The sequence below is a fragment of the Cimex lectularius genome, unplaced genomic scaffold (assembly GCF_000648675.2).
Source record: "Cimex lectularius strain Harlan isolate CLEC.00 unplaced genomic scaffold, Clec_2.1 scaffold118, whole genome shotgun sequence".
Lineage (NCBI taxonomy): Eukaryota > Metazoa > Arthropoda > Insecta > Hemiptera > Cimicidae > Cimex > Cimex lectularius.
The window spans coordinates 1,182,980-1,209,251 of NW_019392720.1; the positions used below are offsets into that span (position 1 = coordinate 1,182,980).

At 33.9% G+C, this 26,272-nt stretch overlaps 1 protein-coding gene across 6 annotated transcripts in view; it reads left to right on the forward strand.

Moving 5' to 3' along the window:
- The window catches only part of LOC106667201 (septin-7-like), a 38,963-nt gene that overhangs the window by 9,476 nt on the left and 3,215 nt on the right, over positions 1–26,272 (forward strand). The window contains exons 1-10 of one of the 6 annotated variants that reach the window (XM_014395003.2): positions 771–1,436; positions 7,658–7,757; positions 7,818–7,988; positions 8,223–8,463; positions 9,493–9,715; positions 9,774–9,969; positions 10,027–10,189; positions 15,156–15,291; positions 16,020–16,174; positions 23,751–23,851. In XM_014395003.2, the coding sequence (XP_014250489.2) occupies positions 975–1,436; positions 7,658–7,757; positions 7,818–7,988; positions 8,223–8,463; positions 9,493–9,715; positions 9,774–9,969; positions 10,027–10,189; positions 15,156–15,291; positions 16,020–16,174; positions 23,751–23,832 (1,929 nt within the window). In that variant the 5' untranslated portion in view covers positions 771–974 and the 3' untranslated portion in view covers positions 23,833–23,851. Of the gene's footprint in view, positions 1–770; positions 1,437–7,627; positions 7,758–7,817; positions 7,989–8,222; positions 8,464–9,492; positions 9,716–9,773; positions 9,970–10,026; positions 10,190–15,155; positions 15,292–16,019; positions 16,175–23,750; positions 23,874–26,272 lie in introns of those variants that run through there. The other 5 variants (XM_014395002.2, XM_014395001.2, XM_014395007.2 and 2 more) reach the window with 5 other exon arrangements.

The following is a 26,272-nucleotide window of genomic DNA, read 5'->3' on the forward strand; positions in this document are numbered from 1 at the left end:
ACTAATAATCAAACAATTTAGTTCAAGACGTGTCAGATTTTTACTCTGTCCGTTGATCTGTTCATTTTTCTTTTGTTTGTTTATCACTTATTCGTTTTTCCGAAACGTTTACTCGCTCTTATACCACGATCTATTGATCTAATTCTCTCTCACTTTTATCCATTTCTCGATCTATGGATCTAGTTTTCTCTCTCTCTCTCTCTCTCTCTCTCTCTCTCTCTCTTTTATACATTTCTTGATCTATTTATCTAGTTCTTTTCTCTCACTCTATTTCTCTCTTGCATTTCTCGATCTATTGGTCTAGTTCTTTTCTCTCAATCTTTCTATCTCTCCCTCCCCCTCCCTCTTACTCTGATACATTTCTCGATCTCTAAATCAAGTTTTCTCTTACTTTTATATGTTTCTCGATTTCTTGATCTAGTTCTCTCTCCCCTTTATGCATTTCTTGATCTATGGACTTAGTTCTCTCTCTCTCTCTCTCTCTCTTATTCTTTTCTTGATCTATTGATCTAGTTCTCTCTCTCTCTCTCTCATTCTCATGCATTTCTAGATCGATTGATCTAGTTCTTTTCTCTCCCTCCCCCTTCCTCTCTCTCAATCACTCACTCGTCGTTTTCTCTCTCTTCTCTGTTGTATTTGTTGAAAATTCTCTCTCCCCTCTCTTTTTACCCATTTCTCGATATCTTGATCCTAGTGCTCCCTCTTTCTCACCTGGTGAGTTCATCCCTTATTGTGTCATTTGTTTTTCTATTTATTCAGTCCTGCTTTTGGTATACTTTGGGTTGTGCGGATTTTTTGAACAAAGGGTGTGAGGACAAAAGGTGTTATTTGCTATTCTCTCATCTTCTTCGTTGCCTTCAATCCTCTGTCGGGCACCTCATCAGAGTAACCCGAATTCGTTTACCCACTATTTGGAGATATGAAAGTACACCATCAATTTCTGATAATTCAAAAATTACCACGGTTTGCTAGTGATGGCCTTGCAAGTAATTTTTATGCAGTGTTCTTTCTCGTTATGTGTTTTTTACACGGCATGCCAAAGAATGAATTACGAACCAAAGCGAGTATTACGAATGAACTTTGTCGTAACGCAAACGAGCCACTGTGGAGGGAACCACGCAGGGGCCAGAAGGAATACCAATGCAGTCTTTGGAGGGGTACCGCAACGATACGGTCTAGTGGGGGAAGTCGAGACGGAAGTATCGTTCAATGAAACTGTGCGACCGTCGGACCAGTACTGTCCTGTGTTTCGTGTTCGTCTAGTATCTGTTCTAATTCTTGTACGGCCTTTCGTCGTGAACCAGCGGGAACACAACAAGCCTCCAGTCTGCATTGCCATGGCCAAGGATCCACCGCCCACTCTCCCCAAGTACTACACCCCTTCTTATCGCCTGTCAAATAACAGACGATATGAATCACCTGCACATCTTGACTCAGTAATTTATTTTATCTATCGATACATTTCACAATATATATACATTTTTTTAGATTTTCCACGAATGATAGAACTTGATCATAGAAGTACAGCAAAGGCACTTGACATTTATTTGTTCCATGTTAGCTTTTTTTTAAATAAATTCTAGGCGTATATTTCATTCTAGCATTCTCAAATATCTTGATCGCTCCTCATAACTACAACAAATTATTAAACACCCGGTCTTGAAAAAAACACTCATTCTCAAAAATTTTAAAATTTGACCACAAACAGTCACAGTCACACACACACACACAAAAAATACTTTGAATGCTACAGCCGACACTTGCCAACTTTGTCTGTGACTCCTATGACCATTGAAAGTGTGATAGTCGCGGGAAAAACCCCGTCATCATCGGAATTTTTTTGATGTTTTTTCACACTTTTCTCGACGAAGAATTTCGCATAAAATGATGTAAAAAAATATATTTGTACAAGACAGCTACAGCTAATAAACAACGTGATTTCCTCTGTTCCGTTCTTTGTTTTAGTTTGTTATCGATCATATCAACTATATGCTAATCGTACTGGTCTTGCAAGTTGAAAAAAAGGAGTATGCCACCAGGTTCGATTATTTATTACCATTAAATGGCGTAGTGTCTAATAATAATTAATAGTAAAATATATCATTTAAGTTTAGGAGAGAAATAGTGCCATGGGCGTCGTATGTCATAAGACTAGGATTATGGCTGGATAGAAAAATTTTACCAGCCGTATTACCATCCTAGTAAACACGAGACGAAAACAAATACATCAAATTACTTTTTCCTCTGCTCAGTGAGAAATGAAACATGAATATAGAAAAAAGTCTGACTTATAATTACATATTTGTGCCCTTCTTGACAAATAGCAAAAAACAAAGATCTCTTTCTCACATTGTAACCCACGTTGTAAACGAGATCCAGTCTGCGTGGAAAAATAAAACGCAATTTTTATCATACACATATTCGTATATTTAGTATGTAATCTATGTTTATCTCCCTGACACTTTCTCACTGACTTTTAGCCAGTTCTCTCACTCTTTTGATCTATTGTCCTCTCTCTTCTTCTCTGTCTCTTTATCTCTCTCTGTTGCTGTATCTTTTTCAAGAGAACTAAATCAAGAAATTGAGAATTGGATAAAAGTGACAGAGCGTGAATTAGATCAAGAGATCGAGAAATGTATGAGAGAGAGAGAGAGAGAGAGAGAGAGAGTGTGTGAGTGAAAGTGAAAGAGTAATGGATCAAGAGATCGAGAAATGTGTTAAAGCGAGAAAAGGAGAGGTAAAGAAAGATTGATTGATTGATAGATAGATAGATTAAACGTTTTTTTCCACCTAACGTGAGTTGTACATTTTACATTATACATAGAATTTATGCAGACTCTTTTGATCTTTACAATTTATTTTACAAATAAATAGAATAAAGGAAAAAATAAAGTTTTACACATTGTATCTCGGGTTGTAAAAGATATTCAGTCTGTGTGAAAAAATAAAACGTAATGTTTATCATATAACGTATCCGTATATTTAGTATCTGTTCTTTGTTTATCTCTCTGTCACTCTCTCACTGACTTTTAGCCAGTTCTCTCCTTCTTCTGATTTATTGTTCTCTCTCTCTCTCTCTCTCTCTCTCTCTCTCTCTGTGTGTGTGTGTGTGTGTGTGTGTGTGTGTGTGTGTGTGTGTGTGTGTGTGTGTGTGTGCTGTATCAGCAATGGATCAAGAGATAGAAATGTGTAAGAGCGACAAATGGATAAGAGTGAGAGTGAGATTGAGAGAGAGCAATGGATCAAGAGATAGAGTAATGTGTAAGAGCGACAAATGGATGAAAGAGAGAGAGAGAGAGAGAGAGAGAGAGAGAGAGAGAGAGAGATGAATGAAAGTGAGCGAGAAAGAGGGAGAGAGATGAATAAAAGAGAGTGATTGGGAGAGATGAATGCAAGTAAGTGAGGGAGAGTGACGAGTAAAAGAGTGAAAGAATTTTATTCTTTGGGGGGAAACGTTCTGCTTTTAGTTGAAAAGAAATATTTGATTTATTTCTCTTTTTCGGTCAGTGTTTGACCTGGTTTCGAGAGTGTGCTTCTGGCCAACGAACCCCCAGGTATACAACGACATGTTNGCTCTCCTCTCTCCGCTCTCCTCTCTCCTCTCTCCGCTCTCCTCTCTCCTCTCTCCGCTCTCCTCTCTCCTCTCTCCCTCTCTGCTGTTTAATTAACATCCTACCAAACAAAAGTGTAAACAAATACGTAAAATTGCATCAGGATTTCTCTCAGTGAGAGAGATAAACCATTAATTTATTACTTATTTTACAATTACTGTAGTTTCTTTTGATTAAGTATACAATTAATTGTACATCCGGTCTGGAATCGCTGGTATAGAATAATAGAAGTTACTTTTAGTAATAGTTAAAGAAAAGATAAACACTTCTTATGGCAATCATTTTAACAAGAATCATAACTGAAATAACATTTAATTGATTTCTATGTGATATGGCAAGAATAAAAGTCCTCGATACAATTAAGACGATTATGTATCAACTATTAAAAAAGGACATAAACGATTTTAAAGCAAACTTTGTCCAACTTGAACATGAGGTCTGCTCGGTGCTTTTCACCTCTTCCGCGAACATCACAAAATTATAAATAGTACACACTAAAATGGGACAAATGTGCGACTGATTTTCTTATATCATGAAAATCTAGCACCAATTAAAAACCTTGATGGTTCCGTTGCATCCAGAAATTACCACAAACCAGACTTTAAACCGAAGTGCAACATATTTGAAATTTTATTTATATACGTATTATTTATTTATATAATTGACTTTTTTCCATTTGCGCACCTCCTTGAAGTTTCAGAAGTGTGCTCATTGTTAAAATTTGGTTTCTGGTCGGATTAGTTAAAAAAAAATTAAAGCGTCTTCGTCGGCGTTATCTTAACGGCTCAAAAGAAGCCGGTCTGAATGGGTCCTATGTCCTAGACGAGATTAGATGGTCCTTTTTCATATCCTGGAACCCAGGGGTATAAATTATGGCTGTGATGAGGCAAATGGTTTTTTTTGTTCTTATTAATTAGCAATAATACTATTGAGGCTAGTACTTACTGCTTGGATAATTTAAGTTCTGTATTTAATTTGTTTTAAATCTGTTATATTTTAGTTTCTTTTACACTTGCTTACATTTCTGAATCGATTAAATTACAATAATTTAAATTTTAATTTTATGCAGTTTTTATCTCAATTTCTCGAATTCCCACTCTACATAGTTGTTTGCTTTGTCTGCCTCTCACTTTAGAACAAGATGAAGAGGTCAAGAAATTTATAAGATTGAGAGACGGGAGAAATAAGAAATGAGAATAAGAGTGACCGAATTACAAGGGGACAATGAGAGAAAAAGAAATAGAAATAAAGAGAGAGGGACAAGGGAATTTTCCCCTCTCTCAATATTAGTAACTTAGTCATTTCTCAATTTCTTGAACTAGTTCTCTCTCTCAATCTTATTCATTTCTCGATCTCTTGATCTACTCTCTCTCTCTCTCTCTCTCTCTCTCTCTCTCTCACTCTCTCACTCTCACTCATTCATTTCTCTATCTACTGATCTAGTTTCCTCTCACTTAGTCTTATTCATTTCTCGATTTCTTGATCTACATTCTCTCTCTCTCTCTTTCTCTCTCTCTCTCTCTCTCACTCTCACACTATCACTCACTCTTATTCATTCTCTATCTCCTGATCTAGTTTTCTCTCTCTCACTCTCACTCATTCATTTCTCTATCTACTGATCTAGTTTCCTCTCACTTAGTCTTATTCATTTCTCGATCTCTAGGTCTACATTCTCTCTCTCTCACTCTCACTCTCACACACTCTTATTCATTCTCTATCTCCTGATCTAGTTTTCTCTCTTTCAGTCTCATTCATTTCTCGATCTCTTGATCTACATTCTCTCACTCTCACTCACTCTTATTCATTCTCTATCTCCTGATCTAGTTTTCTCTCTTTCAGTCTCATTCATTTCTCGATCTCTTGATCTACTTCTCTCTCTCCCCCTCCTCCTCCTATTCATTTCTGTATCTCTTACCCAGTTCTCTCACACTCTTATTCATTTCTCTATATACTGATCTAGTTTTCTCTCACTCTTATTCATTTCTTGATCTCTTGATCTACTTTCACTCTCTCTCTTTCTCTCTCTCTCTCTCTCTTTCTCTCTCTCTCTCTCTCTCTCTCTCTCTCTCTCTCTCTCTCTCTCGTTCGTTTTCTATTTCTCTTACTTTCTGCCTATATACTATTGTCTCGTTTATTTAGTTTTCTTTGGCTCTCATTTACACATTCATTATCAATCTATTTGTCCCTCTACTAATTGCTCTCAGACCTGTTACTTTTCATTTTCGCATATACTCGTACACAATTTACGCTCTGGCAAACACTTCGTCCTTCTTTGTGTACAAGCTTAAACCCGATCTACGACGGTGAATGGAAAACCGGATTACTCTTCGATTTTTAATTTCAATTTCGTACGAGTTCGCTAGACTCGGCGAATTTTCTTTTATTCCATTACATAAACCCGAGTGGAAGAGTTTTTCTTTTGAACTCTGTTCACATCAGAATCGGGCGAGATACACTCGCTTTCAATCCAATTGGAAGCAATGATCCAATTAGAGCACGAAGGGTCCTTACTTACAAGACCCAAGAAGTTCGAGAAACCGGAAATAAATTATCAAAATAAATTTAAACCCAAGGAACAAAAAATAAGCAGATTTTCCACTCAATTTCTCTATTTTTGAAATTAAGAACTTTAAATTAAGAAGAAAGAAGAATGTAAAAATTAAAATTTCAGTAATTTTTTTAAAAAACAACGAAATATAAATGGATATAAAAGAATATATTTAAAGAAAAAACCCGTATTTACCAGTCCTATTTCTCAGAAATAGCTATGGAAATTATAGTTTTCCTGAAACAGAAATAAATTCCAAGCTGTCACACTTTTCCTCTCTCTTTGTGTACTATTATCTAGCCTTATTTGTATAATCCTAAGTTATTTGTTTGGTATAGAGGCCCAAATAAATTAGTACGGAAACAATCGCCAAAAAGTGTTTTCTACTTTTTACTAAAAGGTTTTGGCCTCTACACCCAAAAATGATCTATGCAGGACTATTATATATTTAAAATTTGCGTCCATATTTGGTACAAAATAGTTGACCATATTTTTAGACGTTCTTAAGCTCTGTTTTAATTTTACATTGAATTTTTCTAGTTTAAAATTGTGACTATCAGAGAAATAAATTGCAATTATAACAAAAAGGCTGGTAAAATTCCTTTAAAACACATATATTGGGACACAAACGAAATCCTCCAGTTACAATACAACACAAAGGACCTAAGGATGTTTTCCCCCCTTGTCTAAACATGTGGCGTGCATCTGTTAAGGATGTGACACTATCCTTAACTCTCTTCAGGTCAATTACATGTGTTACCAGTTAAAATTAACATTGGCTTGTACATTTTTTAAATATGTTTTTATTTAAAGTTGGAATAAACTTTGTTGAAGTCTCCTAATTAGCTATTGTTGACAAGCTACTAGGCATATACAATTTTGCATATATCTATCATTATCTAATTACATTAATTATGCCATTGAAAACTGTAATGTTGGTGGTGTGGCAGGGCTGGGTTGTGGTGACGCTGGTCAGTTTTGGGCTGGACGATCTTCTCCTGTCAGCTTAGCAGAGGAGGTGTCAATGGTGTCTACACGCCTTTAAAGGCCTTTAAAAAATAAATAAATAAACAAAAACTGTTGAAAATTAGTCTGTCTGTTTGTATGTGTTGTTGTTGTTGTTCTTGTTTTTGCTGGTTTCAACTATCAGATTTGGCATTTTGCCATTTTCGCCGTTCTGCCAGGATATTGAAAACACCCAAACAAATGCTTAACATTTTATTATCGCAACACAATTACCAAACTATTGATTGAGTGTAATTACAGCTAAAGTAATTACAAATTTATATGCTTTATAAAAGTTCCTTTTCCTCGAAATTATAATGTTTTTTGAAAATAATTGAAAGAAAAATTGGTTTTCAGTTGGTTGATTGTTTAGAGCCAATAAGGAACGTTAATAATCCGTTTTAATATTATTTACAAAATTCAGAAAAAAAATCAATTTTGTTTAAATTTTAATAATTTTTAGCTACCATCAAAACGTGAATTGTTTTTCAAGAATGAACTCCCTGCATCTGGAGTTCCAGAGGCGACTGCTACGCCTACCCCTCCTCCGACGTTATCAAAAGAAAATTTCACCAAACGCCAAAACGATAGGGGTAATTTCATTTAATATAAACGTTGTATATAATTTTCTTTTGATTTTTCATTTTTCGTAGGTGATCCTCCTGATCCAGTCGACAGGTTTAGCAGTAAGGTTGACAGGGACAGGACACTTCCGGAGAAGAAAACGAAGGAATTGGATGGATATGTCGGGTTTGCAAATTTGCCCAACCAAGTGTACAGAAAAGCTGTAAAGAAGGGTTTCGATTTCACTCTGATGGTCGTCGGTAAGTTAAACTTTTTCATTCCTCTTTGTTTAGAGTTAACATTTTTGACAGATACCTTAGACTCACATTTCATATTGACATTTAATAAATGTTATGGGGTTAGTATCTAGCTGACATTTAAGAAGATTAAACCAAATTGAAGTCCCTTTTTTCCCATTTTTTTCGTAGGAGATATAAGGTCATGATATTAAATCGGGATAATTATTTTGTGTATTTAAAGTCCAACTGTTTCAGGGGAATCTGGCCTTGGGAAATCCACTCTCATCAACTCTATGTTTCTTGCTGATATCTACAGTGCGGATTATCCCGGACCGTCTCAGAGAATCAAGAAAACCGTTCAAGTAGAAACGAGTCGTACACTTCTTAAAGAAAATACTGTCAATCTTACACTGACAATTGTAGATACTCCTGGCTTCGGCGATGCCGTCGATAATTCCAATTGTTGGCAACCGATAATCGATTATATTCAATCAAGGTAAAACAATTTTTTTTAAATCAGTTTAACATTAAGTAGTATTACAATATTATAAAGTTATAAATTATTTTGCTTAACTTTTTTCCTCATTTGATCAACTTACAAAGAACTTCAATCATATTGGCACTTGAGTTTGTCTGGCCATAGTCCTCTTTATAAATAAATTAATACCATCCTGCTTGTGCCACAATTTGGAATATTTTATTTTGAAGGATTTGAATCCTTTTGATCTTTCTTTTGGTGGCAGTGTACCTTACTTCCATAGAGCGCAAGATTGTAGGAGAGAGTTGTTCAAGGGCGTCCTATTTTCTGCTTTTATCCTTTCTGCCTCTTTCTATTTAAGTAGTAACAAAACCTACTGGCAAGTATGTGCTTATTGTAGTTTGGAGTTTATATGGATGTTCCATGTCCTTTAGTCTGTCCTGATTCTAAAATATTATCTCTGCCTCATCGTTGGTGAGTGTGTAGATGGAAGTAGTTGGCCCTGGGACTGATCACCACTGATGGCAGCAATCGTGGATATTCCAGATGATAGTGGCGTGGCCCTGGGTTAGAATCCCAGCATAGCCCATGGCTTTTTAAATGAGAAAAACATGAAACAAATAATGTAAAGTGTTTCTAGCCCCTCTCCCACAACACCCAATGGTAGTTGGCAGTTAAGACCTCTTGTATGACTGGATTTACTTTAGGGAGACTACTGTGGCTGAATGGTTAAGCAAGTTGACTCCATTAGCCATGCCAGCGGTTCTTGGTTCCGACCAGTTCTCTGTGGAATAGAAACCTTTTCTTAACCTGCCATAGTTTGTCAGGAATTATCTATTTTTTGGAGTTTTTATTTAAATGCACATAGTTAATGCCAGCAGCTCTGACCGATGGTTACATTTACTATTATTTTTTACATACTTTATTATTTTTTAATGTATTTTAAATGCAAAATGTTAATTCAATTGATAAATGTTTATCTAGTTGCCAGCAGCTACAATTCTGCTTTATTTACTGTTGGTTTAATTGTTATTACATTGTACCCAGGTATGAAGAATTTCTAAATGCAGAGTCGAGAGTAAACAGAAAAACACAGGCCTTGGATACTCGGGTTCATTGTTGCTTATATTTCATTGCCCCATCCGGGCATGGTCTGAAACCTTTAGATGTAGAATTTATGCAAAGATTACAAGACAAAGTAAATATTATTCCAGTGATCGCAAAAGCCGATACCATGACTCCTGAAGAATGTGCTCATTTTAAGAAACAGGTAACAACATCAACAAATAATCAAAAACATATCCTGTAATCATTAATATAACCAACAGATTCTAAATGAATTGGCTCAACACAAAATTAAAATATATGAATTCCCTGATACCGAAGAAGACACCGAAGGAGGAAAGTTAAACGGTAAAAAACTAAAAGATAGAGTTCCTATGGCAATTGTTGGGAGTAATACTGTAGTCGAAGTCGATGGGAAGAAGATCCGAGGACGAAAATATCCTTGGGGTGTTGCAGAAGGTGAGAAAATTATCGATTATAAAATACCTTTTCTAGGAATTAATTTTTTTTTTTTAGTTGAAAATCTGGAACACTGTGATTTCATTGCATTGAGAGACATGTTAATAAGAACTCATTTACAAGATCTCAAAGACGTTACAAATAATGTCCATTACGAAAACTACCGATGCAGGAAATTGGCCGGCTTAGGTCAAGATCCTAAGCAACGTGCGTCTAATAAGTAAGTTTAAATCTTTCTCATTCTTCTTTCCTTTAATTTATTTTTTTATTATTATTAAATTTACATAAAAGGAAATTCAAATATGATAGGTTTGAATCTGGTTCTATCAACCAGAAATAATTTTTCATGTTGGTAATACCCCTGCCATAGTAGGTTAGGTGTTTTAAAAAATAATGCTGTGGTGAACAAGAATAATTTTTGTTAGTTCCCATTGTTTTTATATATTAAAATGATTCAGTGTTAATCAGATTGATCATTCTTTCTTAAATATTCTTCCTTTATTACTTGTAATTTTAAATTTGTAAGTAGTATAGTATAGAAAGTTTATATTTAGTAAAAATTTAAATTTTTTATTTATTTAGACTGTTTCCCTTTTTAGCTATTTATTAATGAGTTCATCACAGCATTTGTAATTATTGTCATATTTGTTCAAAATTTCTTGTCAGCTAGACAACTCACAACGTTGCCATATTGATTTATTTTCTGCACTTTTTTTAAAATCAATTACCAAGATTATTTATTCAGAACTCAATACAGCACAGGACATTCACGCCTACAATTGGAAGAATGATTTTTTTCTTTTAGATTTTTTTCTTTGCTTCAGCTTTATTTTTCTTTAAAATTTGTTTTTGAGGTTTGTTTAGTACATGTTTATTAAAAAGTTTGCTATATTTGGCTGTAAAAATTGTGTCTTTCCACAGGGTAGTTCTTACTGTTGGTTGTTTTCAATTTTTTTGATTTTGAGCATTAAACGTTCATCATTAGGTTAAAGGAATTACAAACACATCTCTCGACACGAATTGCAAGAGTGAACCTGCCAATCCACCACCATTGCAACATTCCCGTAAAAATAATGCCGCTCAATGAATGCGTGAAAAACATGAATTTCAACACACCTAAATATCATGTTGGCGCTGGATCGGGACACTCTTACAATTTATGTCGAGAGTTTGTAACTCCTTCAACCTGATGATGAGCGTTTAATGTTCGAAATCCGGATCATTGTAAATAACAAATCTGTGAGTAAGAACTATCTTTTGGAATGATTCATACCCATACTCACCCCACCTTCATCATTTCTAAAAATTGTATGTAGATTACATGATTGACAAAGGGAGTTTACAGTTGTAAGGTCACAGATTTCATTGGAACTTTTTTTTTACTGATACTAGGTCAAAAAATTTTTGTCCAAGGGTTCCATCCAATTAGCCCCAGGAACTAAGAAAAAAATTTTAAGGATAAAAATAGTTAAAAATTTCCAAACACATTTCCAAAAATGCCACTGCTCTCAGCTCTCTCAATCAATTTGGCTAAAATTTAGTTTGACGAAATGAGCCTTAGGAAGCCAGTAATAAAATGTTAATTATTGTAGTTATTCTGGCTCTCTGAAAGGCTAAAGTTAATTTTGTTGTAATTTTTACATCTAAAATATCTTTTTCTTAAAAACTATATTATATTATCTTGATATTGTTTTATATTATATTAAATAAAAATTAAATTATAATTTTTTATTTAATATTATAAAATATTAAATTATATATTATAGTAAATTGTAATTGTTATACTATTCTATAGCGTTCTATATAGGTTACTATTGGATAATAATTAGGAATAGGATGTTATTAAAATTTATTTTTTATCTTCACTGTGGACAGCACCGATACTTTTTTTTAAAGACTACTTTTTATGAAACTGTGTTTTTGGTTGTGTCCGTCTGTGGAATAGAGTGGGTCAAGATGATAAATATTTTTTTGTTGGCTCCTTGGGCATAACACTCAAACATGTGTCTAATATTTTAACATGTACTAACTTCACTTAAAATTTAATTAAAATTGATTGAATGATCTATGAGTAATTGCAACTTTAAGAATACAATTTTTGCACTTTTTGACCTAGTATCACTAAAAAAAAATATATATATATATATTGAAATCTGTATGACTATAGCCTCCCCTTGTGATTTTTTTCAAAATTATGTGCTGTAGGGAGTTTTTACAATTTTATTTTTGCAGAATATACTGATTTTTTTTTTTAATTCTTCGTTTATACCATTGTGTTTGTTTTTCAAATGTATGAAGTGATTCTCTTATATAACTGGTAAGCTTCCGAATAAAATTTTTGTTTTTAAATTTTCAAAATTTGTCTTAACGACTTTAAAAGTGTAAGCTTGCTGGTTTCTCATGCTTTTCTCATGTTTTCCTTCATAGTGTTTCCCAAACAATGATCAACAACACATTCATGACTGTATGGTAAGTATGCCTGCCTGTAAGTCTCTGTGTGTCTCGTGACTCTCACAGTATATTTCTTAAGAATGTTAGTAGTGGATTTTTTTGTAGTTTTCCCTTTCAAGTAGCATTAAAATGCTTAAAAATGTTTGATTTAAAAATTAATATGTTTATTTTATAATGTTAAAACAGTGTTATTTAAATAAATTTAAACAAATAAGTAATATAAATAATAAAACATTCTAGGGTTTAGAATTAACTTCCAAATATATGCATTATTATTTTATTCCTATATGAAAACACAAGAAATATTTTTGAATTATATATCTATAAACATGTCTTATTCTTGTTATGTGTAATTTGACAACTTGAACAAGAAGTTAGCAAGTTAAGAACAGGAGAAAAAAGAGAGTCTTCTTTGAAAGATGCGTGAATGAAAAATAAAATGCAGAATTTTCCATTTTATGCTGGTCCGTAACACATTATCTCTAAATTAACACTGCAATCGGATATATTCTTATAGTACAAGTAATGAGATTTACTTGTTTCAATTGATTTTTTATATTTCTAATTTTTTAAGTATATCCAATCACAAGTGAGAGGTACAGGCAGAGTTTTACCTAACCATTGTGTTATTTTAGCCTACATTGCCAGGAAAGCATAGCAATTACAAGTTATATTTTATATAAAAATATTAACTCCAGCAAGCTTGATTATGGATTATGATAAATGTAATTTAATTTATGGCTAACTTGTTTTGGCTTAATAATTATGAGCGACCTAGTTCAATGGTATAAATGTTAAAAACACGTTAAAACTATTGGAAATTCGCTTGGCTTTACATTCAATGCATTGACACTTTACGATTTTGCTGTCTTGAACATAATTTAAACAACAGAACATATTTGTTATAAACAAGTAGAAATATTAGTCATAGAAATTTTATTAATTTCCTTAGACTTTTAGACATTTTATGTATTTTCTATTTATCTTTGTTTTTTCCATTTTCGCATACATTAAAACTATATTAACCTCAAGGTTAAAAGGAGCCTTTGGTGGCAGTTGCCAATATTATAACCAATATTAGTCTATTCAGAATCCATCATTATCTAAATCGTTTTACCAAATCCAGCTTTTGGTTGTGAATCCTTCAAGCGTTAGCTTTCTTCTCCCAAGAGCTGTTTCTTGTTACTCGCAAAAAATCTCAGTTCTGAGTTTACATATTTCCTCCAGATTCAGCCAATGTCCAGTCAACATCATTCTAGTTCTAACTAGGTTTAATAGTTTGCCATTAGTTGGTGTGATGGTCCTTTGAATTTTTTCAAATTCTTCTGTCCTTCGAAGAACCTAACCTGGAGGGAATGTAGACCAGGACAGAAGCATCAAGAAAATTCATCCATTGTAGAAACCAGCGACAGAACTACTAAACCTTGTTCGGACAGGTATGATGGCAGGACTGCGTACTAGACACTGAAGACTCATTGGTAAAGTCCACAGCAGTTTGGAATGGCATCAAGGCCCTATCAGAGGATCAGACATTGAGGACAATAACAAAATTACACATGTTCTTGTATAAGGGCACACAGGGCAGAGGGGCAACTAAGATGCTGACAAATTGGCCAAGAAAAGAACCCCAGAAACCTTTTGTGGCATGCCAAACTGCCAAAAAAAGTATCCATCAGACAATGGATCTCCATTCTAAGACTAGAATAATAGTTGGCATGTGCTGTTGTCATGAAGAAAAGTGGAACTTGTTGGGGCAGAGGCTTAGGCTGAGATTCTTACTCCTGGGAAAGGAAAAGCCCAGGCCTTAAGGATACACAGGAGTCCTTTAAAAAATGTTTGGGATTTGGTGAAAAGCCTTAAGCTTAATGAACTCTAGATAATAATGGACATTGCACAATAGACAATAAATAGACCAATACTGGTCGTAATGAGGCCTCATTTTCTAATCCTAATCTTAATCTAGTGCATCTATTTTTGGCAATTTGGTACGCTGCAAACAGATTCAGTGCTGATGTCTTGGAACTTTCCATGGCCACTCCATTATCTTCATTGTCCCTCTGCTTTATATGCCCTTGTACAAATATTTTGTTTTCCCCTTATGACTAGGCCCCAAACAGCTCTGGACTTTACTACCGATGATGCGGTGGCCTTTAGTACTGTCTGGCTGTTCGTGTAGATTCAGTTGTTTTGTAATACCAGTTTTCTTCTGAAATTATGCTAAATGATGTCAATAAAGTAATTATTTATTAACATTTTCAAAACTGACAAAATATACTGTGAGAGGGACATGCATGTGTAGATTTTTGTTTTGTTTTGTTTTTTAATTGTAGGCGACTTCATTAATATCACTTATTTATTTTATAGTTATTTGTGTGGCACTTTTATTTTTTGAAGCTTGCATACAGAAATACTTCATGCTTTTTTTCTGTACTGGTTCAACCGTTAATAAGAATTTGATCGTAGATAGTAGTGCTATTTTTTCATTTAATTATAACCATTGGAAACTTATTAAATCTACACATGACAATTACCATTCTGGATTGTCTAATTCACTTTTTAAATTAATATTTTGGCTCGATACTTTCAATGTCTCCAATTCACTCGCAGTATACACTTTTTTTACACAAGCAATTTAGTTTTTTTTTTTTTTTAATTATAAGTAGTATAGTAACATGTATAATATGTTATTTTGATTATTTTCACAAATTTATACAATTTAAAATTTGTGATTTTAGGAACCCTCTGGCCCAGATGGAAGAAGAGAAACGAGAACATGATATAAAGATGAAAAAGATGGAGACAGAAATGGAACAAGTTTTTGAAATGAAAGTCAAAGAGAAGAAACAAAAACTATTGGATTCCGAGGCAGATGTAAGTTAAGTTCCAAGTTTTATCGGTCTATTGTGTAATGGCCTGGCGAGAAAGAAAGCGATCTGAGGTCTGCAATATGATGGCATCACATAAAACGTGATTGTGTGAGCAATCCAGCAAAACAACATTGCAAAATTCAAAGGAAAAGAACTTAGGTATTTGCAAATTAAACAAGAAAAACCCACCATCTGGTTTTTGCACGAAAAAATGGCCAACTTTGGAAATGCATAAAACGTTTAACAAGATGGCTTTTTAAATCGTTTTCCTAGCTTCAGTTATTCATCAGTAAATTCTAAAATTCGGGAACATGTTGATTTTTGCACTTTTTCAATTGAAAATTAAAAAATTAAATTAAAATTGAGCTGTGGAGCATTTTATTGCAATCGATATGAAGTTTTAATAAACTTCCAATTGGTCACCTTCCACTTTGCCCGATTTCTCAACCGTTTTGAATTACTCACGATTTTTGGGCAAAAATTTTGTTTTTTACATGCTGATGGAAAAAAAACCAATCACTCTTTCCCCTCTTTATTGATTTTGACAACCAGCCTGTCACGATAAAATCATGCTGGAAGGGATGATTTTCTGGCTCAGTCAGATATTGCTTCCTGCCACAACATATGTGTTCTGTCTTGCCAGGCATTAATCGAAGTTGAAGTGAAATTTTAAGAAGGAACAAATTTTACAGTTGCTCGCTTTTTCCCCCTAATAGCTGAGTACTTTTTCAGCTCCAAAGACGACACGAACAGATGAGAAAAACACTCGAGGTTCAAATCAAAGAGTTAGAAGATAAAAGGAAAGCTCTCGAAGCGGAAAAATTGGCATGGGAACAAAGCAATGGCGTCAGCCTCGAAGAACTCAGACGAAGAAGTTTGGAGAGAGAGTAAGTATTATTTTTAAGGTTTGATTTATTTAAGAAAATAGAAAAGACACTTTTAAAAAAATTAATTAATTTTATGATCATAAATTATGGCCGAATTATTTTTCCCCTGCTCTTAGTAACTGCATATTATGAGGGACGGGGATGGGATGTTAAGTGATCCAAGGTTTCTAATTTAATAAAGCTTATACATTTTGATATTGATTTAAATTAAGATTTATTTTATCAATTTTTTTAAATTGATAAATCAAATCAAGATTTGAAGGAATCTTCAAATAGTTGTGCCTCTTTTTACAACATGATCTAGATAAATTTCATTAATTCCACATTAAATTGTGTTTAAAATTTATCTTTTTACACCAGTCTTACCTTCTCAAACCGATTAATGTCATTTTAATATTTTTTTCAAGGGGCTCTGTGAAGTTGAGAGTGAGATCTGTTGACTCTTACTTCTGAGGATTTTGCCTATTTTTATGTATATATAAATCTTTTCAAATATAAGTTATAGTTAACCTTCTGATGAGCCCACCCTTGAATTTTACAATAATTTTTGTGCAAACAAGAAAACATTGGTTTTGTAATACTAAGTATATGTAATACTATTTTAACATAAAAAAATAAGACTTTAACCTTACACATAATATTTGGCAGAACTGATAAAAATGGTAAGCAATTCAGTTAGAAATAAAAATTTTTGGTTCAAAATATCGGGTTGTAAAATAAGCCTGTAGTTTTTTTATTATTATTTTTTTTTTAATTCACTGAAAATTTAAAAGAGACATGTGTATCAATTTAACCATTTTGTTCGACTACTCGTCCTCCCAGAACTTGTCAGGTTTTTGATTGATTGATATGATGTATTTTCTGCTGTCTTTGAGTGGGGTCAAGTTTTTCCCATTAATAGTGTTTTCCAGAGCCTGGAATAAGTGGAAATCTGAAGGAGCAATGCCAGGCAAATACGTTGGGCGGGGCAACACATCCTGGACAAGCTCTAATGATTTCTAGTGCATCTTGGGGCATTATCCTGGTAGAAAACAATTCCTTTCAATAAGTCAATGCCGGTCAATTTTGGTCAATCACTGACTTTAATCACTCTAGTCGTGGACAGTATACCCAAGAATGAACAATTGGGTTGGGTAGAAAAATCTTGTAAATAAAGCATCCCCCTTTTCAACCCCACCAAATGCAAACCTTCGGATTCAACAGTGGGTGCATTTTCTCTGGGATTTTCTTCCCTAAACATTGTAAAGGACTTTTCATCCCCAGTTATCAATCTTTTTAAGGAAGGTTAACTGTCCAGTTGGTTAGAACACTATTCTTCTGAAGGTTAGCTATCCTGTAGATTAGAACAGTACTCCTTTCATGAAGGCTAGCCTTTTGGCTGGTTAGAACACTTCCTCCCATGAAGGTTAACCTTCTGGCTGGGCTTGTTAGAACACTATTCCTCCCTTGAAGGTTAACCTTTTGGCTGGTTGGAACACTGTTCTCCCCTCGAAGGTTAGTATTCCGGCTGGCTAACACTTTCTTCACTGAATGTTAGTCTTCTAGCTTGTGAGAACAATATTCCTCCTCTGAAGGACCTTTTGACTGGTTATAAAACTTTTCCACCAATAAAGGTTACTTTCCAGCTGGTTAGAGTCAGTGAACTCATGTTGAATTGGCACAGGGTCACTTACTGGGTCTAACTCCATTCACCATTCAAATGCTTTATCATTTTGTTTGAATAATCTTAAAAACCCACGAGTGGAGACAGACCCAGTAAGAGACCCTGTGATGGTTCAACATGACTCGCTGACGGTTAACCTTCTTGTTCGTTAAAATACTATTCCTCCTTTTGAGCGATAAATATGATGTTTCCTGACGTCCTTAAGTGGAGTCAAGTTTTTCAAATTAATAGAATTTTGTAGAGACTGGGATAAGTGAAATTCCAAAGGGGCAATGTCAGGCGAATATGCAGGGTGGGGCAGCACATGCTCAATGATTTTTGGTGCATGTTGGTGTTTATCCTTGGTATGTAGGCTTTTGGAGTTGTTAACGGGGAGGGGGCACACCATTTTCCCCAGGATTTTCTTCTTTGGACATTTTTTTTTTGCCTACCAAAGATTGAAATTGAATAACGGTTGAATGACGACCTGTGCGCTTTGCCATTTCCAAATCAGTACTTCTGCATCTAAACCACTGAGACATTTTCTCCTAAACCGTCATCACTACACATCACAAATTTTCCTAGCAGCTGAGCTGATGTGTTAACCTTTTTCAGATTGGTAAACATTAATCACTAAAAAACAAAATAAAAAAAGCTATGAACTTATTTTACAACACAAGCTATATGAGTGGTCATTCCAAGATGAAAGTCCCTGCATCTGAGGTGTGCGCACTCATCGGAAGGTTAAATATTTTCTTGCAAGAACATGTTTTATAACTGTAAATTTTTTATAACTCAAAGCGGAAAAAATCTCACCATATCAAAGAAATCTTGTGGTTATAACATTTAACAACAAAACCCCACATTCCTATCACCTTAATTAGCATGAAACATTACAATATTTTTATTAATTCTTTTGTTGTTGTTTTTTATGCCCATGTTTTCTCGTGCATTTGCGTGTGTGTGTGTTGCCAAACGAGAAAAATAAAATACAGTGCACTAACATCAATGTTAAATCTTTTAACTTTACAATGTTTTAATTAAAAAATGTTGTTTTTTCAGTACTAAAAATTTATATTTCGACTAACTAATTCAATATGAATTTGTGTTTTTGACTATATTGCACTCCGCTCAGTGCACATTAATAGCATCTGTTGGCTTTTAACATTTTTTTAACAATTAAATTATTGTGTGTATATATTCTTGTTGGCTTTTATTTCATTTTACTAGCTTTTATTTTGTGGCATAGTAGCTTGACTGATGTAAGTAGATAATTTGTAGCCAATCTCTTTGTACTACATAAAAGTCAAGGCATTTTTAAACAGGATTATTTGATTAAGACAAATCTTTGTTTATATAGTTAAATTTCTGCCCTTTTCTTAACTTGGCCACGTTCATTCAAGTACATTCCCTCAAAAATATATATGTTCTCCTTGTAACCTAATCTGTACATAATGCACATATATGTACAGAATTTATATAAACTCGTTTGTTACCTGGTATTGTTCGTATTGTCAAGATGATCCAGTTATTTGAGGACAAGTCCGGATTCAAATCAATTATGTACTTGAAAAACTGTAAAAAATTATACCCTTTCTCTTGATTTACTTTTTATTCATTGGAAGATTTATAAAATGTACACTGTCTTGACTGAGAAAGAAACAAAAGAAGCCAAAGTGTGCCATTAAATGTTAATGTTGAACTGTTGTGTTGAATCATAATACAATTCTAATGACTATGTGTTTTTTAACATTTACCAGGAAATTAAGGTGTTTTACATTTCCATGTTTTTATCATATATCTGTTGATTGTTGGTTCATTTTTCTTCCCGATCACTAACCTCATACTATTATTTTCTTCACAATATATATGGTTTTTCTTCTGAGTTTCACCTCACTTCAATTTTCACCATTTAAATCTTGTATAGTTCTTCAAGGTAAGTCAGTATAATGTTACTACATCTGATTATATTTGAATTTTCTTTTAATGAAAAAACTAAATATAAACTTACGAAATGATCTGCTGGAAAAAATATCCGAGTGTATTCTTCTTATTTGACAACCTTTTATCTTAATCTTTCAATGCCTTATCGAGAAACAAGAAATCAGCCAACTTGACAAAAATAACAAAAATCAGACAGACAGAAAAGAAAGATACAAACAACATATAAGATCATTTAGGTATAATAACGCAACTCACAGAAAACCGTCATGAACCCTCAGAAATAAAGACAAGCATGAAACTATTAAATGAAAAGTATTTTATAGTAAAAAAATCAAGTGCACAAACTAACAACACACTGACGATAGCGAAATGTCAAAGCAGATCAACCCAGCAAGGATAGGCAGAAGAAACTGATTAATAACAACCAAATGTCAGATTCAGTACCCCACATACAATATTGAGAATTCTCACAAATAGAAAAATAAAACTGACTATCACAAAAACCAATTGGAATAATAAAACCCAGTCTTAATTAACCAAAGGCTCGGACAAACAGAAAATGCAATACAATGACCACACCTCTCAAAACGTTTGTAAAAGAGACTTGAGCTTAGAAAAATCACACAGACCCAACAATGAAAATGACAAAATGTCAACACTCATCTGAGGATCAACACAGCAAGGATAGGCAGAAAAAAAAGATGTGTAACAACCAAATTTCAAGTTCGGCATTCCACAAACAACATTGGGAATTCTCAAAAGTTCTCACAAATAGTAAAAGGACCGACTATCACAAAGGTCGACCAGAACAATAACTAAAATTCAGACTTAATCAATCAAAGGCATGGATAAACAGAAAATGTGAATACAACAACCCCCGCCTCTAACGGCCTTTATAAAAGAAACTTGAGTTTAGAAAAATTTCACAGACCCAACACTGAAAATGCAAAATGTCAAAACACAACTGACAATACAGCTAAGGGTAAGCAGAAAAAAAAGATCAGTAATGACCAAATATCAGGTTCAACCCCCAACAGGCAACATGAAGAATTTTCACAAATAGAAAAAGGACTGATTATCACAAAGACCAATCCGAATAATGAATAAAACCAAGACTTAACAAAGGCACTGACAAACAGAAAAAAAAGTGCTCCTCACTTCTCAACACCTTGTAGAACAGACTTGACTTTATAAAAATTGCACATTCTCAAGAATAGCACAATGTCGATACGCATCATACAGGCAAACCCAGCAAGGATAGGCAGGATACAATGATTGGTAACAACCAAATATTAGGTTCAGCACTCCATGGACAACATTGAGAATTCTTACAAATAGAAAAAGTATTGACTATCACAAAGATTGACCAGAACAATAAATAAAATTCAGACTTAATCAACAAAAGGCATGTACAAACAGAAAATACAACAACGGTACAACCACCCCATCTTTCACAACAATTATAAAAGTGACTGGACTTAGAGAAAGCAAACAGACCCAACACTGAAGACTGTGAAATTGCTACATGTGAGATTTTCTCCTTGAGGCCTGTTGGAAAACCTGTACTTAGTAATTTCCGAACATCTTGGTCTGTCAGAATTATGCTGTAGTTTCCAGTGGTGATTTTTTATCCAGAAGACTTAGATGTTGAGAATAGAAATGATTAGAAATGACAAACTTGTCCTACACGATGTTCAAAAAGGATGAAAAATGAACTCAAAAACTTGGAATTATACAAACACAACACATTTAACACTAAAAAAAATCATAAACACACAATAACAACAATTCAAATACATCCCAAGACTTAATAACTGAAGACACCAAAAAACAAAGAAAATGTTGATTTTCCCACCCCTCATGAGCCTGTAATAGAGATTTGGCTTAAAAATCACACAGACACACTGAAGATGGTGAGACATACCTGATGGACCAAAACTAGGATAGGCAGACCAAAATGATACATAATGACCAAATTACAAGTTCATCAATGGAGAAATCTCGCACTGTAATTTCCCTTTCACTATATCTTACAAAATGTAACTGTACAAATCAAATTTATTTAACATTCAAATGGTAGGTAAGAAATAGAAAAAAAGGTTGGTCTTTGTCTTTGCTATACTGTGGCCATCTTTTGACAATTTAACCCTCCCACCTGCAAATTAATTGGAATATATATTGTATATTTATCATTAAAATAAGATTTAGCAATAGCGTTACAGTCCTTGGAAGTGTTGGGACAGAGACTCTGTTCTAAGAACTTTGAAACCATTTATTAAAAACTTCATTATGTCAATTTGTAGACATCTTTAAGATGATTTTGCCTAGATAACCTACTTAGCACATCCCAAGCCCTAACCCTACTCAACCTAACCTAGCTTGTCAGTAACCCTAATCATACATAATCTAACTTAGCTTGTCACAAACCCTAACTCGTCCCTAACTCTAACCTTACTTATCCTTATCTAGCTCGTCCCAAACCCTAACCTAACCGAAACTAGCTTGTTCCATAACTTAATGATGGCCTTAAAATATGTCGGCAGAAAATAATTGAATTGGTTTTTTCATCCACTTGACCATACTGAGATCCAAGTTATTTGTGAATAAAAAAGTGCTCGATCTAACATTTTAAACATTAGAATAAGAGGCATTAGTGATACATTTATTATCCAAGAAATGAATCTATAAAGATAACGGTATGAAATTATATTGAATAAAGGGACTCGAGTGGCTGAGTGGTAGGGGGGGGGTCCTACAAGTTGCCATGCTAGCGGTTCTGGGTTCAAATCCTGGTATTTTAGTTAAGAATATGAAAAATGTATTGTAAACTGGTTCTGACTCCTCTTCTCTGATACCCAGCGGTTTGTTGGACGTTAAAACCTGAATGACAGAAATTACTGTAGTGTATGTTACATTTTGCATATTTGTGAAAACAGGCATAAAATTGTGAAACGAAAACCAAAATAATGGCACTTGATTTTATACACTTTCATAAACATTGTGGGTAAAAAGTAGTACAAAGAAGATCAAGGACAATTTTTACAAATAATTTATATCGGTTATTTAATTTAAATGGCTTTTGGTGTAGTATTTTAAAAAAATACTGTTTGAAGGGAACAGGTTTTTTTTTCTTCATAAAGTGTAGATCTTCTATTGCATGATGTTTTGTTTTGTTTTGTTTTGTTTTCGAATGTAATTGGATTGTGCTAAAGTCAATGCTAAAAAGGTATGAATGTTTTTTCTTTTTTTTTTTTAAATCTACTTTTATATCTATTTTTGTCTTGATTTAGGGAAAAAACAGATATAACAGAAAGTAGAAGCAAATCAGTTTATTGCTGAGTTTTTATGATCAATCAGGTCTTTAATTAATTATAATCAATACATAAAATGAGAAAATAAATGTCTGAAAGTCAACTCAGCAATAAAATAATTAGCTTCTATGCCATCCTTTCATCTCAACCTTTTACTTTTATAATAAAAAAATGTTGCAGACCCCATGAAAGAAATCTCAGTATAAAATTTATTGTTACCGTAAAAAATTACAGAATGACTTAATTTGCAACATTTCAAAGTGAGACATAGGTGTATAAGATAACATTATACAGTTTAACAAGAATTTCCATTTAAAAAAAAAACTTCAAAAAAACATTTGGCCAAGCTACTAAAATTTATGAAGTTCATGAACTCCAGTTGTGATTTTTTTATTTTGCTGTTAAAAAATAAACTAAGGACAAAGATGATTGACAAAAGAAAAAAATTAATTAATTAAACAGTAAACATTCATAACTTGGTTTGTTCAAAATGCACTTTAGAAAGAGAGGGTGCATATAATTCCGCCAGAATGTATGCGCTTACGTTGTACATTGTTTGAAGCTTTTTGTTTTAGCTTTCATTAAAAAAAAGTTTGTTTATTGTGCCATTGGCTTATTTATTATATTTATGCATGTTGATTTATGAAATTTGGGTTGTGCATGTATATGTTGTATTTAGGTGTCCTGTGATACGAGCACGTTCAGCAACAGTATCTAGAAGACATTCATTCCAGCACCGTAGTGAGTGCAAACAGCAATAGCTTCTCTCTCCTATGTTTGGTAGTCATTTACCATACTTACTGTAATTAAGTTTATTTTTACAGATTTTTACTATGAATTTTGTATAATAAATAAAATGATTCAGTCCCGTAACAATGTGCAGGCTGTTATAACATGCAATTAATAAGGTTTTTTTTTTAGCTGAGGCAAGAATCTTTAGCATGATTTTTACAGGTTCAAACATGAAAATGCTTTATCTAATACTGAATAACATTTAGATTCTCAAATATGTCATTTCATTTTTTCTCCTAAAGGTGTGTTCTCACGACTAAACTTTTACTGATTTGCCAAAGTCATGGTTCCTGTTCAACTTTTACACTTAGCATGTTGTGTTGTGTTTTGTTTAGAAAATAGTGAAAAAGACAAAAATGGACCTGAAAGTGTGGTTTAAATCATTTTAAAAAATTTTGTAAACTGTTTTATTTTTCTATAGTCCGTGGCGTTTGAGTGGTTAAGGCGTCTGACTCTTATACCTATGTTAGTGGTTCTGGGTTCGAATCCTGGCATATTCCAAGGTTTTTTTTTAATTGAAAATAATATGAAAACAATATTGTAAAGTAGTTCTGACCCTTCATCCACAACATCCAATATTAGTAGATGGATGTTAAGACCTCCTGTATGACTGTATTTACTTTAGTGGGAGTGGTGTAGTTGAATGGTTTAAGTCATCTGACGTATAAGACACAAGGTTGGTATGAATCCTGACATATTCCAAGGGTTTTTTAACTGAGAATAATATGAAATTGATGTAAAGTGAATGTTGGTCATTAAGACCTCCCGTGTGATAGGATTTACTTTAGGACTGCTGTGGCTGAATGGTTAACCCATCTGAGTGATAGCCACTTGAACAGTTCTGGGTTCCTGACATATTCCATGGCTTTTTAACCAAGAGTAATATGAAAGCGATGTTCCCCCTGACCTCAACACCCAACGGGTGGTTGGACATAAGACCTTCTGTACGCCAGGATTTACTCTAGGACTGCTGTGGCTGAATGGTTAAGGCATCCGACTGTTAACCATGTGACCGGTTCTGGGTTCAAACCCTGGCATACTTAATGGCTTTTTAATTGAGAATTAATACAAAAGTAGTTTTGTTAAGTGATTTTCACCAGACTTACTATTGCCGATTTGAAGAACAATATTAAGACGGTTAGAACCGTGTATAAGAAAAAACATTCAACAATTTGCGTAATCAAAAGTTGATCAATTGTTGAAACGTGTTGACAAAAACTAATTTAAGCAAAACAGTGAGAATGCATCTTAAGTGAAATAACAAATATTATCTACATGTTTCGCTTATACTAAACAAAAGTACATATCTGAATATAAAATTACTATTTGTACAGGCTTATCATTGTTTCTTTTCTTTTTTGGCAGTCTATTGTGAACTAAAAAAGCATATTTGAAATGTATTAGAATACATATACATTGGGTTGTAAAATAAGTCCGTATCGTTTTTTGATGGCATATTCAATAAAATTTCAACATTTTATTCCACTACCTGTTGCCGTCTTCCCTGTAATTTTATAATTCTGTCCTCCCAGCACTTGTCAGATTTTTGAATATGAATATGATGTGTTTTCTGTCGTCCTAGAGTGATGTCAAGTTTTTTCCATTAATAGCATTTTCCAAAGCCTGAAATTATTGAAAATCTGAAGGGGCAATTTCAGGCGAATACGCTGGGTCAGGTAGCACATCCAAACCAAGCTCCAATGATTTCTGGTGCATTTGGGGGTGTTATTCTGGTGGAAAACAAATCCTTTGTGATAATCTAATGCTGGTGGTTTTGGTGAATCACTGACTTTCAATTGCTCAAATCGTGTGCAGTGTACACAAGAATTAACGGTTTGATTGGGCAAAAAACTCATAATAAAGCATCCCCTTCCCATATGACCAAATGCACACCTTGGAATGCAATGAAAGGTTGCTGTTTCCTGAACAATGTCACAAAGGACTTGATATCCGCAATTATCATTCTTTTTAAAGCAAGTTAGCCTTCCTGCTGGTTAGAACACGTTCACCTATGAAGATAGGTGATCCAGAGGGTTAGAACACTTCTTCCCCTGATGATTAGCAGTCTGGCTGGTTAGAACTCTATCCCTCTCCTAAAGGTTAGTCTTCCAGCTGGTTAAAGCACTTCCTCCCCTGAAGATTAGCCATCTGGCTGTTTGGAATACTAGGCTCTGAACATGTGAACAGTGGTGCTTGAGAGATACCAGCTGCACAAGGAGCTAGACATTACAACATACATCAAAAAAGCTTGGTTCTGATGGAGAGAAAAGGTTGCTAAAGAGGCCACTTACTCTTCAATTGACTTGGTGGATAAAACGACCTTACCGAGTTGGGTATCCAATGTTCGAAAGCAAAGGCACAAGATAGGAATGGATAACACTTGTGACCAAGGCCTGGGTCGGTTGGGAC